This window comes from Mobula hypostoma, chromosome 9 (genome assembly GCF_963921235.1).
Source record: "Mobula hypostoma chromosome 9, sMobHyp1.1, whole genome shotgun sequence".
Classification (NCBI taxonomy): Eukaryota; Metazoa; Chordata; class Chondrichthyes; order Myliobatiformes; family Myliobatidae; genus Mobula; species Mobula hypostoma.
In genome coordinates, this window is record NC_086105.1 from 53,669,086 (window position 1) to 53,687,133 (window position 18,048).

The following is an 18,048-nucleotide window of genomic DNA, read 5'->3' on the forward strand; positions in this document are numbered from 1 at the left end:
TGTATCGATAAATTAAATATTAAAAATTGCAGGGCATAGAGGAATGAAGAGGAATTGGACCGATAGGAATAGGCAACATTGAAGCTAAGGACTCAGTGGCCTCCTCGCGTGATATAATTAAGATGGAGGTTTAAGACAGGCCTGTGCCAATGTGTTTGCCTGGTCCTCAGATGAGTGTCTTGTGGAGTTTTGCCCTCTCCCATCCTTTTTGACTTCTGTCGGCCTCTTTCCGCAGGGATACATGTGGAAGAAGGGATATGTTCGGCGGAACTGGAATGAGCGCTGGTTTGTCCTGAAGGCGTGCAACATCTTGTACTATGTCAACGAGGACCTCAAAGAGAAGAAGGGGGAAATTCATCTCGATAAAGACAGCACAGTTGAGGTGAAATGCGTGGGTGAGGGTGTAAAGTATACCATTAGTTCTGGGAGGAGCGGTTTGTTTTTGTACAACACCACAGAAACAGTTCCAGTGGGGACTGGGTCTGTCACTGTATAACACTGGGGAACAGTTCCAGTGGGGACTGGGTCTGTCACTGTATAACACTGGGGAAAACAGTTCTGATGGGGACTGGGTCAGTCACTGTATAACACTGGGGAAAACAGTTCTGATGGGGACTGGGTCAGTCACTGTATAACACTGGGGAAAACAGTTCTGATGGGGACTGGGTCTGTCACTGTATAACACTGGGGAACAGTTCTAGTGGAGACTGGGTCTATCACTGTATAACACGGGGGGACAGTTCTAATGGGGACTGGGTCTGTCACTATAACACTGGGGAAAAGGTTCTAATGGGGACTGGGTCTGTCACTGTATAACACTGGGGAAAACAGTTCTGATGGGGACTGGGTCTGTCACTGTATAACACTGGGGAACAGTTCTAGTGGAGACTGGGTCTATCACTGTATAACGTGGGGGGACAGTTCTAATGGGGACTGGGTCTGTCACTATAACACTGGGGAAAACAGTTCTAATGGGGACTGGGTCTGTCACTGTATAACACTGGGGAATGGTTCTAATGGGGACTGGATATGTCACTGTATAACACTGGGGAACAGTTCTAATGGGGACTGGGTCTGTCACTGTATAACACTGGGGAACAGTTCCAGTGGGGACTGGGTCTGTCACTATAACACTGGGAAACAGTTCTAATGGGGACTGGATCTGTCACTGTATAACACTGGGGAACAGTTCCAATGGTGACTGGATCTGTCATTGTATAACACTGGGGAACAGTTCTAATGGGGATTGGGTCTGTCACTGTATAACACTGGGGAAAAGGTTCTAATGGGGACTGGGTCTGTCACTGTATAACACTGGGGAAAAGGTTCTAATGGGAACTGGATCTGTCACTGTATAACACTGGGGAACAGTTCCAATGGGGACTGGATCTGTCACTGTATAACACCGGGGAACAGTTCTAATGGGGATTGGGTCAGTCACTGTATAACACTGGGGAAACGGTTCTAATGGGGACTGGGTCTGTCACTGTATAACAGTGGGATATAGTAATGACAGACACAGCCCTGTCAGTGTATAACACTGGTGTACAGTACATAGTGGTAGAAGTTGTCACTGTACAACATTGGGTGCAGTACCAAGATTCACAGGTCAGTTTCTGTATAACACTAATGTATATTACTGCCAAGCATCTAAATCTATGTAACTGTAGAGTTTCATATAGTAGTACAACTTGGAGTTGAGTCTTTTGGCCCAACTCATCTGTGCTAACTGATCTATCTGTCTGTCTAGTTTAGTCCCATTTTCCTGCATTTGGCCCATATCTCTCTAAACCAGGGGTTCCAACTTGAGTCCCACGGACCCCTTGGTCCATGGCATTTAAAAAAAAAAGGATGGGAGCTTTGCTCTAAACCTTGGAACCATCCAAATATCTTTTTACCGTTGTAATTGTACCTACCTCTACCACCTTCTCTGGCAGCTCATTCCACCCTGTGTAAGGAAAAATCTGCCCCTCTGGTCCCTTAGAATCTTTCCCCTCTCAACTTAAATCTCTGTCCTTTAGTTTTATCCCCTCCCTTGGGATAAAGACTGACTTTCTACCCTGTCACTGTCCTTCATTGCTCTGTAATCTTTCTAAGGTCACTTCTCCGTAGCTCCAAGGAAACATTCCCATCCTCTCTTACCACTTTATAATACAAGCCCTCCAGTTCAGACAACTTTCCTGTGAAACTTCCTGCACCTTCTCTACCTTCACATCCTTCCAATTGTGTGTTGACCAGGATGCCACAGGATACTCCATGTTGTATCGCTCTAGTGTGACGTCCCACCCACTGAATGCAAGTATATCATGTGCTTTCTTCACCACTCTGCTTCCTGTGTCACAAAGGGTGTATTGGCAGCATAGTGGTTAGCACAACACTTTACATGTACCAGCGACCCAGGTTCAATTCCAGCTTCTGCCTGTAAGGAGTTTGTCTGTTCACCCTGTGATCGCATGGGTTTCCTCCGGGTGCTCCGGTTTCCTCCCACAGTCCAAAGACGTACCGGTTGGTAGATAGATTGATCATTTTAGATTGTCCCGTGATTAGGCTAGGATTAAATCGGGGATTGCTGGGCAGTGCAGCCCGAAGTGCCAGAAGGGGCTTTTCCACGTGGTTTGTCAATAAATAAATATAAACAAAAGCTTTCAGAGAACTGAGTGCACATGACTGAGGTCTTGCTGTTCAGCACCCTTCCTCAGGTCCCTGTCATTCACTGTGTATGGCCTGCCCCGATTCACTTAGCACTTGACTGCATTAAATTGCATTCGCCATTCTCCTGCCCACTTACCCAGCTGCCCAGTTATAACTTAACCTTCTCTGACCACATCCTCAATCCTGATGTAAAAATTTACTGATTGAGCCACCTACAGTTACTTCCAGATCATTAATATACATGGCAAGCAACAGTAGACCAACACACCACTGGTCACGGGCCTTCAACCTGAAAAATGACCCTCCACAGCCCAAATCCTCTCTACCAGGCCTCCTACCACCCAGCATGCCACCTCAGCCCTGGGCAACATGTACTCTAACTTTCTGGTCCAGTCTACCACATGCTACCTTGTTAAAGAGACCTTGCTAAAGTCCATGTAGACCGGGGTTCCCAACCTTTTATTTTTAATGCCATGGACTTCCCCCATTAACCGAGGGGCTCATAGACCCCCTGTAACGATTACCCTGCCCTCATCAATACTCTTGGTCATGTTCTCACAAAAACTCAGCCATTACACCAGGCTATGGGATTGTGGAGCGGGTGGCTGTCATACTGGGGTACATGACTGAAGAGATGAGTGTGTCACTGTCACACTGGGGTAAGTCACTGAAGGGACGGGTGAGGCACTGTCACACTGGGATACGTCACTGAAGGGACGGGTGAGTCACTGTCACACACTGAGATATGTCGCCTGCACCAGGAAACGCTTGTTAAATTCATAGCTTTGCAGGACAGGAGATGAGCAGAGGTGGGCCTTGAGGGTTGAAAAAGCCCTTTCACAGTCTGTAGTTCACTACTTGGTGGTCAGATTTGTCAGGGGTACAGCAATGGTGGCAAACTGGGGAATGAACTGCCTATACCAACCAACGAGCCCCAAGGTCGATCACACCTGTTTTTTTTCTGTCTGTGGTCTCCGACTGTTTTGTATGGCCTCTACCTTGTCGACTTGTGATTACACCTCCCCCTTACCCAGCTGGTAGCCTAGGTAACTTGTCTGTTGCTTTGCCTACTCAGTTTTGCAGGCCTAGTGTTGAGCCTGCCTCATGGATGTATCTCAGGTCCTGGCACAGATGCTGGAGATGGTCATTCCAGGTGTCGCTGTAGATGACCACATCATCTAAATAGGCCGCACAGCACCCTTCACAGCCCTGCAGCGTCTGGTCCATCCGTTGCTGAAATGTTGCAGCTGTTCCGTACAACCCAAAAGGCATGACAGTGAACTGGTACAGGCCAATGAGTGTTCTAAATGCTGTGTACTCCCTGGGAACCTTCTTCAAGTTCCTCCTCTTTAAGGGAATCTCGCCAGTATTACTTGCAGAGGTCTAATGTTGTAATGTGCCTGGCTCTTCCAATTCAATCCAACAAGTCATCCACGTGAGACACCTGGAATGACCATCTGCAGCATCACTGAGCTTCCTGAATTCCGGCCAGGTTCACAGGGAGTTATCCTTTTTAGGAATGATACCTATCAGGCTGCTCTACTCACTTTTTAGAAGGTTCTGTTCCCCCCAGTTCTCTCATGGTTGTAATCTCCCTCTTTCAGGTACCTGGTATGGTCTCTGACAGATTGGAGTGGGGTCTTTCAAATGGATGACGTACAGTGATACCTGAAATTTTCCAGGCCTCTGCTGGAATAGGGCTGGATATTCCCAGAACACTCCTTGCAGCTCAACAATTTGACCTTCCTTCAGGTGCTCCAAATTCAAGGCGGTCTGGTGTTGCCACGTCTCCATGTCACACCCCACTTCTTCACTTTCTGATACACTGAGGTCCATTTTGTACCTTTAGCTCCCCCCACCCCCCAATCCACAGTTGTTCATGGTATGTCCCTTCTGCACACTGCACATGTGCAGTTTATCACGAATAATACCAGGCCAGAAACAGCGTCTCGGTTTTGCCGAGACGTACCTGGAACCACCAAACCAATAAGAAATGAACAGCAAACAGACCAATGGAGAGCTTGACAAATAACAAGTGCAAAACATATATGTATTAATAAATATAACTGTTATTCCCCGTTACATGTTTGTGTGTGTGTGCAAAATTATTGCAGTGCTGTCCAAGGCCAGTGACAGAGCTCTATGTTCAAAATAAATTTTATTATCAAAGTATATACTGTATATGTCACCATATACAACCCTGAGGTTCATTTTCTTGCAGGCATACTCAATAATTCTGTAGAATGATAACCATAACAAAATCAATGAATTACTGCCCAACTAGGGTGTTCAACCAGAGTTCAGAAGACAACAAACTTACAAACAAGAAATAATAATAAAATAAACAAGCAACAAGTATTGAGAACATAAGATAAAGAGTTGTTGAAAATGAGTCTATTGGTTTGGATACAGTATATTTCAATGATGGGGCAAGTGTAGCTCTCTCTTTGGTTCAAGAGCCTGTGACTGAGGACTAGTAACTGTTCCCGAACCTGGTGGTGTCTCTCCTGAGGCTCCTGTACCTTCTCTCTGATAGCAGCAGTGAGAAGAGAGCATGTCCTGGGTGGTGAGGTCTGCCACTTTCCTCCAACAGTGTTTCTTGTAGATGTGCTCAGTGTTTTACCTGTGATGGACTGGGCCATATCTACTGCTTTTTCTAGGATTTTCCATTCAAGGGCTTTGACGTTTCCATACCAGGCTGTGATGCAGCCAGCCAATATATTCTCCACTACACATCTATAGAAGTTTGTTAAAGCTTTAAGTGTCCTGCCGATCTCCGCAAACTCCTAAGGAAGTAGAGATGCTGCCACGTTTTCTTGTAATTGCACTTGTGAGCTGGGCCCAGGATGGGTCCTCTGAAATAATAACATTTAGGAATTCAAAGTTGCTAATCCTCTTCACCTCTGATCCTCCAATGAGGACTGCCTCCTGGGCCTCTGGTTTCCTTCTACTGAAGTCTATAATCAGGCTTGCTGACACTCATCACTCAGCCAGATTCTCAATCTCTTTTGTACATGCTGATTCAGCCTATGAGAACTTTGTATAATATGGGCACACTTGGATATGAGCAGCAAACGTCAATATGGCATTGGAGCTGTGCCTAGCCTCACAGTCATAAGTGCAAAGCGAGGAGAGCAGGGGACTAAGCACACAGCCTTGAGGTGCACCTGTGCTGATGGAGATTGTGGAGGAGATATTGTTGCTAATCTGAATTGACTGTGGTCTGCAAGTGAGGAAATCCAGGATCTAATTGCACAAGGAGATATTAGGGCCAAGGTCACACCAATACAGTGGGCAGTCACATACTTTGGCAATTTTTCCCATGTCTTCCAAGGTAGTTTTTTTTTTCATTCTCAAGCTGATTAAGTCACTTTCTATCTTGGAAATTACTGAATCCACATTAAGGGATGTTTTGGGGGCATCATTGAAGAAAATAAAAGTCTGGAAAGCACTTGGCAGAGTCAAGAGTTTCTTTTCTTTGCTTGAACTGTTTTAGTGCCTGATGGTCTCTGTGTTGTTTGAATAGTTGGTTCAAAGCAATTCCACTGAGATGGTCCCTGTCATTGAAGCCAAGTGTCTTGCCCTGGCTGACTATAAATGTTCACAATTGAGAGGAAGCTACAGATCCTCAGGGCTGCTAGAAATAAACTCAGCAGGCTTCCAGATGCTGCACCAAATAGTACTGGATGTAGCTCAGTGCAGACATCCAGACCGCACTACTAACCCAAGTGATATTTTAGGATGCCCCAAACTGTTCCTTGTGTCCTTTGGTTTGTTGACAGCAGAATGCTTAACATAATAGTGTGAGTGAAATTAAATGAAACTGTGCCAACCTTCCTTGGACACAGAAATTGACAGGCGTATCGGGAAGGCTGCGACAGCTCTTGTCTCCCCCACAACATAAGTACGGGAACTCCAGTCTCTCAGTCAAAACAAAGATGCCAATATACAATGCTTGTGTCCCCAGCACACTGCTGTACAGCAGCAAGACTTGGATAACATATGCTAAGCAGGAGAGAAGGTTCAATACCTTCCATTTAAGGCGCCTTCATCACGTCTTGGGTATCTCCTGGAGAGAAAGAGTACCCAATGCTGAACTTCTCTCTTGTGCTGACCTCCCTAGTATATACACCCTGCTCAGGCTGCACTGGCTGGGTCATGTCTGCAACATGCAGGATGACTAGGCTACATCCCAAAAGACACCCTCTACAGTGAGCCGACTTCAGGCAAGAGAACTGATGGCAACCCGCAACTGTCCTACAACGATGTCTGCAAGCGGGACATCAAATTGAGTCCTGGGAAGAACTTGCAGCCAACCGCACCAGATGGAGAAGCACCCTGAAACGCCTTAAGTCAGGCGAGGGACAGTTCATAAGTGGCGGAAGACAAACAGGCTCATAGAAAAGAACACTGCAGCCCCAGCAGAGCTGAGGTCACTTATTGATAAGATCTTTGCAACAAAGACTGCCACTCTTTCCTTGCTGTCACCAGCCACAGACGGCACTGCACCAACAATGTAGACATCTAGGATGCAACCAGTGAAGGGCCACAATGCAAGCAGGCTTTTTCCATTGAGGTTAGATAAAACCAGGAACTAGAGGTCATAGGATAACAGTGAAATTTTTAAAGGAACACTGAGGGGGATCTTGGCATGACATGGTAGGGTAGTGGTTAGCACAACGCTTTACAGTACAGGCAAGCTGGGTTCAATTCCCACCACTGCTGGTAAGGAATTTGCACATTCTCCCTGTACCACGTGGGTTTCCTTCAGGTGCTCCAGTTTCCTCCCACAGTCCAAAAGATCTACCGGCTGGTAGGTTCACTGGGCATTGTAAATTGCCCTGTGATTAGGCTAGGATTAAAATTGGGGGATTTCTGCGTGGCACAGCTTAAAGGGCCGTAAGGGCCTATTCCAAGCTGTTTCTCAATAAATAGACTTTTTCACTCAGAGTAGTGAGAATGTGGTACGAGCTGCTGGCAGAAGTGGCAGATGCTGGTTGATTGCAACACTTAAGATGTCTAGATAAGTACATGGATGGGATGGGGTAAGGATGGCTCTGGTCCAGGTGTGGAGTATTGGTACTAGGCAGAATAACAGCTGAGCAAAGACTAGATGGGCTGAAGGGCCTGTTTCTGTGCTGTAGTGTTCTGGCAGATAAATGGGACTAACTCAGTTAGGCAGCTTGGTCATCATGAAAGGATTGGGTCCTTTTAAGGCTGTATAAATTGGTGACTCTATATAGTGGTCAGAACACAAGGACAACCAGAGGACCTGGTTGTCCTTGTGTTGGCAGTGAGCTTCATGAGGAGAATGACTCAGGAAGATCAGAATGAGTGGGGTGCTAATGAAATAATATAAGGAAAGTATCTTGTTATTCCATTAGCACCCCACTCATTCTGATCTTCTGGAGTTTTTCTCCTCACGAACCTCACTGCCATCCAGCTTTGTATAACATGGGCACACTTGAATATATTACACTTGGTCCCCTCATCCAAATCACAACCATTTCTGCTGCACTCTTTAAAAAAAAAATTGATACAGAGATTGCCAATTAAGAACCACTCAAGTGCAAAAAAATGACCCATTCGTTCATACTCTCTGCTTTCTATCCCCCAGTTCAATCCAGTGCTTTGCTTCCAATCTAGTCTCCTCTCCTGTGTGGTTCTCCATCAGAGTACACATGCACCACATCCACTGGTTCCTCCCCACCCCCCTTACCTGTTCCGCCAGTTCCAGCCTCAGATTTGTCAAAAGTACTTTCGCTTCTGGAAATCCTTATTGACTTACCGCAGTTGTCTTATCGTTTTCACTGTGCCCAGTAACTGCTTCCCTGGTAATAGATTTCCCTGTAGCTCATGTCAGGCCTGCAGTTCCCCATTTGCTTTCAGTTTTCTTTCCACCAGTTATGGGAATGGTCCTAGAATCCCTGGAATTTTGGAATATGCAGTGAGTATCCATCATCACCATCTTCTTCAAAACAAGCTGGTAAAGGCCATCAGGGAATTTATCAGTGGTTGTGTAAAGTTCACAGACTAGGGAATTGGAGTCTGCACAGATGACTGTGTAGTGTTAGGAGAATGGCTTATCCTAGTCTGTTTTGGTGTACGTGTAGTATGGGGAGATTAGGGTATTCTAGTCTGCACCAGTGTCTGTGTAGTGTTGGGAGAATGGCTGATTGACATCTGCATCAGGGGCTGTGATCTGGATTTGATCTTGACTCCCAGTGCTGTCCATGTGCAGTTTGTACGTTCTTCCTGTGATCAAGTGGGTCTCCCCGGGTGCTCCAGTTTCCTCCCAAATCCTAAAACAGGAGGATTGATGAATTACCCCTTGTGTAGGAAATTGAGGGCATCAGGGTTTGGGAGGGCTCGGGTGTCTGGTGGAGCTGTGTGAAGGACAGCAAGTTTCTAGGCTGCAGTGACGCGAGAGGGAGAATTGAGAGTGAAGGGACTTTATGTCATCTTGTCAACGTTCCTTTTGGCTTCCATTCCCACTAATACTGCTGATACCTTTAATTCCCTCATTTCTGATACCTTTTTAGCACCTGTCTCAATCAAGTCCTGCAGATCTACTGTCACCGTGAAGAAAGGCACAAGATATCTCCTGCTTCATCTCTGAGAAACTTGTATTTCCTTTTTACCCCATCTACAGAGGTTTTACAGTCTGTTTCATTTTCCTTACTGGACTTTGCTCGTACTTTTCTTTACTCTTTTCAATTTCTTTATCTTACTTTGTTGAGTTACTGAATTCAGAATCCTCCAACACTGCTATTTTGACACTATTACTATTTTTTCCTCTAATCTAATGCTATCTTTAATATCTGTTATTGAACACTGTTTTGTGCCCTTTAGGAGGTACATTACTTCAAAACGTTATATTCATTCTTAAAAACAGATGTTGTCCTTCTACCACCCTTCCCTTTGAATGTCGTTTCCCAATTTACAATAAGCTACACAGGGATTGTACCTTATTCCAGAGTTTCTCAACTGGGGTTCCACGAGAGATCGTGATTAAAAAAGTAAGCATTGTTTTTTGGACTTTGTGCAATGTGCTATGCTAGCACTCGCAGTGTTGGGTAGTGACCAACAGCCCCGCTAGCAATCTCACTTGAGGTCTCTCAACCCAGAATGGACCATGTTTATTTGGTTGAGTCCATTCTCAGTTTTTGACGTGAGATAGGGGAAGCTGTTTATATTTGGTGAGCGCTGTGTTGAGAGGAGAATGGTGGGCTGATGAGGAGCGTAAAGTGCATTTTCTGAACATTGAATGGAGTCGCCCAACTTGAGCCTCTCCCACCTCAATTACCTCCCTCAACTTTCCCCAATGTGCTGCTGACTGACCTATGGGAACGAACAGACTGTATCGGTGTAGGGAAATTTTCATTCTAAAGAAAGAATTTTAACTTTATTAAACAAGGACCAGTTCACTCCTGAATGTTTAAAAAAAACTGTGTGAAATCCTGGACAAAGAGCACACCAATCTCCTGCTACATACAGAAATCCAATGGCTTAGCAAAGGAAAAGTTCTTAACAGGGTGTTTGAGCTGAAAGGTGAATTGCAAGAGTACTTTCAAGAAAATAGTAGGCCAGATTTTGCTGAGTGCTTTGAAGATGAAGAATAACTGCAGAAGCCAACCCACTCAGTAGACATTTTTCATTATATGAACCAGTCGAACAAGTCTCTGCAAGGCCCTGGAGAAAATGTTTTGATTTTAAGTGACAAGAATCTTAGATTTAAAAGGAAACTGAATCTTCGGAAAAACCATGTTGCAAAAGGAAATCTTGAAATGTTTCCACTGTTGCTTGGGCTTGAGTGTGAGGAAAGATATCGGAAATTCTCAAGTCTTACTGAAAACCACCTGGAAAAACTGCAGAACAAAATTGAACAGTATTTTTCCTCCCCTTCAACACAAGTGTATGACTGGGTGAGGGACCCTTTCTCTGAATCTTCTGCTCAGCCTGAGAACTTGACTTTGAGAGAAGAAGAAGAACTTTGTGGGCTGCAGTATGATCGTGCACTCAAGATGAGATTTACTGACCTGCCCCTGGACAGGTTCTGAATTTCTGTGAAAGAGGAGTATCCTGCCAATCATAGGAAAGTAATGAACATTTTGCTGCAGTTTTAAACTTCTTACACATGTGAGCAAGCTTTTTCTTGTTTAACAAGCATTAAGATCAAGGATAGAAATCGTCTCATTTCAGTTGAAGGTAAAATCTGTGTGTACTTATCTCAAGTTCGACCCAAAATTGAGTATTTGTTCAGAAAGAAACAAGCACAGGTTTCACATACTAGGTCTACATTTGAGCCTGATCATGTCACTTAGTAAGAAGATGTTTTTTCAAAGTCTTGTAAAATTGTGTCTTAGGCTATATTTTTATTCATGTTGCTTTGGCCTATGGTTTTTAGTAATTTTATTATTTTATTTATTACCAATAAATTTTCATGTTGTAAATGGCATTAATTAAAATTAATTTACAACCTTTATTTAAATTAAATCTACCAAGCCTACCTTAAGAAAAATTAAATCCCATTTTGGCTTAGGCCAGTTATTTAACAGAAATTATGTTTGCCTTATGAGTTTTTAAAATTTATGGAAGGGAAAGAAAGAAATTAATTTCTAGGAAGGCAAGCTAAGCTTAACAACCTGTTTATTTTTCAAGAAAGGTTGTCTAAAATTTCATTCTCTACTCAAAATAGCATTAATGATAATTTTTGGATTATTATATCTACAACTTGCTTGCTGATCATGTTAATGTACCGGGAGCTGTAGATATAATAATTTTTATGCAGGGGTTCCCCGGGAGCTGAAAATAATTTCAAGAGTTCCTCCAGGGCAAAAAAGTTGAGAAAGGCTGCCTTATGCACGCAGTGGCCACTATCAGGCCACTATGCAAGTATCTACTCAGCCTATCAGCAACTCGATGCATTAAAAGCACGCAGGCATGGTCGAGCTCAGTTTTTTTTAGCTTATGAAGACACGTAGTCCTCTTTTATTGTCATTTAGTAATGCATGCAGTTGTTGTTCAGATCAAACATCAGAATAGGGAAAGAAATATGGTCTAAGTGACCTTGATTGTGGAATGGTTGGGGTGATTTAAGTATTTCAGAAACTGCTGATTTCACTCACTGGGTACAGTAATGTGGTCAGAGTTCTATTAAACAATACTGTGGGTGGGGCTAGTACTGTGTGGGCAGGGATCACTGTGTTAACACTGGGTACAGAACCGATTGGTGGGGGGGGGGCTCATTAGGTCCCAATAATGTGGGCAGAATTCTATTACACTGGGTACAGTACTGGTGGGCAGGGATTCTCCCTGAATTACATTGGCTATAGAAACGGGTGGGTGGGGGGAGAGGGATTTCACTCTACAATATACTAAGTGCAACACTGGTGTAGATTTGCTATTGATTGACACCAGGGTACAGATGGGGTGGCCTAGGTCTGTCCCCTCAGTTTTACCCTGCTCTGAAACCAGTTCCGGCCCCTCTCTGTCCCTCCTGTCCGTTGTCCCTACTGCCTCCTCCTTCTTCCTGTCAGCTCTTGGTGCTCTCCTGTTCACTGCTTTTTACAAACAGCTTTCCATCCTCTGTTGCCTGCTCCTCCTATCTCCTTCCCCATCTCTCACCGTTCCCTGCCCTCTCCCAACTCCCTTCTACTTGTTGCCCTTTGCTGTGTGTTCTCGGCTGTCTCGTCTCCGCCACCTGCACTCTGCTGTGACGTACTCCTCAGTCAGGCCCTTACTCTGTGCTTCTTCCTGGCCCCCAGGCACTCATGGACAAGGACGGGAGGCGGTGTGTATTCTGCATTAAAACGGCCAATCGAACGTATGAACTGAGTGCATCTGACACCAAGCGTCGCCAGGAGTGGATGGAAAGTAAGTGATGGGCAACCTCCTGTCCCTGATGGATTTGGGCAGCCTTCCAAAGAGCTGGGGGCAGGACTTGTTTATGCAATTTCTAGAAACTTCTAAAATGAACATGGATGTTTGTTCCCCTCTCCCCTTCATTTTTCTCTCTCCTATTTCCCCCTCCCCATTTTCATCTCCCCCCCACCCCAGTTTCAATCTCTCCCTCCCCATTTTCCCTCTCCCCCCTGTTTTTCCTCTCCTTTTTCCCTGTCTTCCCTCTCTTCCATTTTTCCTCTTTTCTCCCCCACCCCCGGTAAATGACAACCCTGACATGAGTGTAAGTGCCCATCCCATTTATAAACCCAGAGGGCTTTTTCCTGAAGACCTCCGCACCCCTCCATCTAGCCCTCCTCTACGGCGTCTCTTGAGGTGGGCTACTTAGATTCTACCCCCTCCTCACCCCAATCGCAGCCTGCAGTGGGAGCGACAGAGGAGGAAGGAGAGCTATTATTTCTGACCAGGTGTTGGCTGAGGGTGTGCGTGTGTGTACATGGAAAACTAGATACAAATGCACTTAAATATCTGTATGTAAATGAACATGCGTGTGTATAGGGATGAGCGAGCATGTGTGTGTATTTGTACCCAAGGGTCAGGAGATGTTTCCACAAGTTGTTAAAGATTTTTACTCACACATGGGACATTGCAAGGCCAGCTTTTATTGTCATCCATAATTGCCCCTCGAGAAGGCAAGGGGTGAGCTGCCTTCTTGAGCTGCTGCAGTCCTCCTGGTGAAGGTGCCCCCATGGTGCCGATGGGGTCTGGGGAAGTTCCAGGATTCAGGCCCAGTGACAATGAAAGATTGACATTTCCAAGTCTGGAATGGTGTGCAGCTTGGAGGGAGCCTACAGCTGGTAGTGTTTCTCCGCTGTTGCCCCTGTCCCACCCGGGTGGTAGGAATCGGGCGTCGTGTGTGGAACTAAGGAAAGCTGAGGCCGCGTGTTGCACAGCATGCGAGGAGCCCTCATGGAGTCTGCTTCCTCTAGGAAGTTGAGGTCAGAGAAGGAGCTGCATCCCAACCCGTCACTCGGGATGCTGGGCATTCCAAGTGGCAGCAGGAGAGGTTGGTTCAAGTTTCAAGATTCTTTATTGTTATTCTTCAGGCCATGAGTGTAAAGGCAAATGAAATCATTGTTACCCCAGACCCAATACAGCATAAAAAAAACACACACACAAGAGCATAATGAACACAATAAAAACAACAAAAAACACAATAAATATAAAAGCAATGCCATAACACACAATGTAGAAGAAGCTGTTGTATACATCGACAGATTGTAGATAAAGTGATACTAGGTGATGAGTACGTAGTGGTGGTGTAATGGGTTAATGGATAGAGGTGTTGAATAGCCTGGTAACTTAGGAGAAGTAACTGTTTTTCAGTCTAGTGGTCCTGGTATGGATGCTGTGTAGTAGCCTCATCCCCGATGGGAGTAGGACAGACAGTCCATGAGCAGGGTGAGTGGGACCCCTCATGATATTGTGGCCCTTTTCCAGCACCTTTCTGTATATATGGCCTTGACGGTGGGTAGGCTGGTGCCCTTGATGTGTTGGACTGCCCATTGTAGGGCCCTCCTGTCTGATGTAGGGCGGTTTCCATACCTCACAGTGGTGCAGCATGTTAGTATGCTCTCCACTGCATGTCAGGGCAGATTTGATAGAGGTATACAAAATTATGAGGGGTATGGATAGGCTAAATGCAAGCAGGCTTTTTCCACTGAGGTTGTGTGGGACTACAACTAGAGATCATGAGTTAAGGATGAAAGATGTAAGGTCTAAGGGGAAGATAAGAAATAGGAGCAGGAGTCGGCCATCTGGCCTGTCAAGCCTGCTCCACCATTCAATAAGATCATGGCTGATCTGGCCACGGACTCACCTCCACCTACCTGCCTTTTCCCCATAGCCTTTAATTGCCCTACTATGCCAAAAAAAATCATAAGGGGAAACTTCTTCATTTAGAGGGTTGTGAGAGTGTGGAATGAGCTGTCAGCATAAGTGGTGTATGCAAGCTCGATTTCAACGTTTAAGAGAAGTTTGAATAGGTACATGGATGGTAAAGATGTGGAAGGCTATGGTCCTGGTGCAGGTTGATGGGAGTAGGCAGTTTAAATGGATTGGCCTGGTCTAGATGGGCTGAAGGGCCTGTTTCTGTGCTGTGCTTTTCTACGACTCTAAGATTCTAGTTGTACGAAGTCGTGTGTATCGATGTGCATAGACCATCTCCCTTCAGCCTCCTCAGAAAGTAGAGGCATTTGTGGGGTTCCTTGACCGTGGTGGGTTTGTTCTCTCTGCCTAGGTATCACCACCGCCATTTCGCTTCAGACGACCAACAAGCCCCCTCTGCACAAGGAGCAGCGGGAGCGGCGGCGAGAGCTGCGGCAGCAGGTGACTCAGAGGAGGAAGGAGGAGGAGCAGCAGCTGGCCAAGCTGAAACAGGAGAGGGAGTGGCAGCTGAGGGAGCTGGAGAAGCTCAGGCAGGTCAGTGAGTCTCCCGGACCTCCCCCAGAGTCGATAGTCCATACCCCCGTCCCCATGTATCAGTCTGACCCTGAGGCTGAGAGGCGAGGGGGGTCCATCAAACCGGAGAAAGCTGGGGGTGGGGTGTACAACAGTCCCCATGAGCAGGAACCAGTGCATGGACACCCAATGGCTTCCCATCTCCTGCTTGTGACAGTGGGCTTGTTGCTGATGATATTCAGGGCTGTGAGCTGCAGATACCACACCACATCGCTCAACCACACCGTGTTTGGATGGTGCCCACAGGAGATTCTGCAGCTGCTGGTAATGTTGAGTGATGCACACAAGATGCTGGAGGAACCCAGCAGGTCAGGCAGCATCCGTGGAGGGAAATAAACAGTCAACGTTTTGGGCTGGGACCCTTCATCAGGACTCAACCTGAAACGTCAACTGCTTTATTGGACTATGTTTTTGGACTATGCATAGTCTTGTTGGATGTGGTGTTAGTGATCCAGATGTTCTTCAGAAGTTAAGAGTGAGGCATAAAACTTGATAGTTATAGAGTTACAAGAACAAAAAATAAACAAAAGACAAAGAAGAAGTTGTAGTCTTATTACCCAGACTAGAGAGAATGCACATTCCATTGATGAGATGTAACCTGTGAAATGGCCAGATTCAAGTGGCGTGACACCTGCTTTGGAAAACTGAGAAGCTTCTAGAAAATACCAGATCAGCTGTACTATAATTATTGCACAATTTACTGAACAATTACATGTATATAGGTGATTATATAAAAACTATAAGCAAGCATAGGAAAGTTACACTACAAGAAAAATAAGAACTCTACAACTTACTCCCAGCTGAGGGGTTTGTGTATGTGCATACATACCTATGTGTTGCTGTGAATTTACTGACATACAGTGCAGAATAGGCCCTTCCAGCCCTTCGAGTCATGCCAACCAGTAATCCCTCAATTTAACTCGTCTAATTGTGGGAAAATTTACAATGACCAATTAGCTGATCGACCGGTACATCTGTGAACTGTGGGAGGAAACCAGAGTTCCCGAAGGAAACCTATGCAGTCACGGGGAGAACATACAAACTCCTTATAGGCAGTGGCAGGAATTGAACCTGGATTACTGGTACTGTAAAGCCTTGCGCTAACCACCATCCTACCATGCCGCCCTTTTGCTTACAGGTGTGGGTGCCTGTGTGTGCAGATGTGAGACCAAAAAAATACCCAGATTTAAACTCATTCTCTTCTCCCATTCCTTTGCCTCTCACTTTCCCCAATCTCCATCACCCCTGTAAGTGCCCCTCTCCACCTCTGTGCCAGCCTCATGGTGGCAGGTACCCGAACCACGTCTCATGCATCCATCCCCCCGTCACAGTGAGCCACCTGGAGCGGGTTTAACCCTATCGCCATGATTGCTTGGCCCACTGTCAGCCCTGGCAGTCAAGTCGAGTATGTTGTCATGCACAAGGGCAGGTACAAAGAAAATCTCGCAGCAGCATCACAGACACATGGATTCGACAATGTCGTGGCTATCCCTCGAGGTCGAGGATGATGGTCTTCGTTCTGTTGATCTACTTAGGGGCTCTCAAGTGGCTTATGAGTCCAATCTTGACTTTGAAAGTTCTTCCGCATTCAGGACAGGTAGTTCCAGATGGCAGATCGGGCCTTGGTTGTTGCTGCCTCTCTTTCCATTTTCTTCTCTTTTCTTCTAATTCTGCACATCTGTTGGCTTCGAAAGTTGCTGTTCCTTCTCGGATGATGGCCTGCCAGAGTTTCCTGTCCTTGGCATTGGTTTACCAATTGTTGATGTCGACGTTACATTTCTTCACGTTGGCTTTTAAGACGTCTTTGAATCTCTTCTATTGTCCGCCTCTTTTACATTTGCCTTCTATAAGCTGGGAGTAGATGATTTGTTTCAGCAGACGTTTGTCTTTCATCCGAACAACATAACCGCTCCATCTTAGTTGGTTCTTGATGACATAGGCTTCAATGCTTGACATAGGGAGCATAAATTGCACAAGAAAATGAAGAGGGAAAAATGTATGCAAAATAAGACATTAGTGCAACACGAAACGCTGTGTGGGAGGTGATCTGTTGGGTTCCATTGCTGAGGTAGAGTTAGGATTGCGCAGGCCTGTTCAAGAATATACAGTGTCCATCATCAGGCCATGCTGTCTTCTCACTGCTGCCGTTAGAAAGAGCGTACAGGAGCCTCAGGACCCACATGTCAGTTTCAGGAATAGTTATTACCCTTCAACCATCAGGCTCTTGAACCAAAGCCAATAACTTCACTTGCTCCATCATTGAAATGTTCCCACAGCAAATGGACTCAGTTTCAAGGACTCTTCATCTAATGTTTTTGATATTTATTGCTTATTTATTTATACTTACTATTTCTTTTTGTACTGGCAGTTTGTTGTTTTCTGCACTCTGGTTGAACACCCAAGCTGGGCAATCTTTCATTGATGCTGTTGTGATTATTATTCTATAGATTTATTGAGCACCTCTAAATTCCTCAGTGTTGTCATTTCAGAGGGTCTGTCCTGGACACAGTATGTAAGTGCAATTATGGAGAGAGCATGGCAGTATCTATACCTTCCTTAGAAGGTTGCAAAAATCCGTCATAGCATCTAAATCAGGGGTCCCCAACCTTTTTTGCACGCGGACCGGTTTAATATTGACGATTTTCTTGCGGACCGGCCGACCGGGTGGTGGGGGGTGTTAATCACGACTGGAATATAGGTGATAAGTCAACTATAAGTCACTTACAAGTGGCTAATACACTCAGTTTTGTTTCTAAAGGGGTTTATCTAACGAATTTAATATTAAACACACAGCGCATATTTTCCTCATATGAATATAGTGATAAGTCAATTATAACAGTGGACCCCGACCTCCGGGCCGTGGACCGATACATTGCCGCAAAGAATGCAGCGGTAGCCAGAACGCACCCAGCACATCTTTAAGAAAAAAGCCGAAATAAACAAGCTAATTAATTAAGTGTCGCCCGGCACGTA

General features: G+C 45.4%; 1 protein-coding gene across 1 annotated transcript in view; it reads left to right on the forward strand.

The window, feature by feature from the left end:
• The window catches only part of LOC134351725 (differentially expressed in FDCP 6 homolog), a 68,495-nt gene that overhangs the window by 28,671 nt on the left and 21,776 nt on the right, over positions 1–18,048 (forward strand). The window contains exons 5-7 of the mRNA XM_063058302.1: positions 236–382; positions 12,420–12,528; positions 14,855–15,036. Coding sequence (XP_062914372.1) covers positions 236–382; positions 12,420–12,528; positions 14,855–15,036 — 438 coding nt within the window. The remainder of the gene's footprint in view (positions 1–235; positions 383–12,419; positions 12,529–14,854; positions 15,037–18,048) is intronic.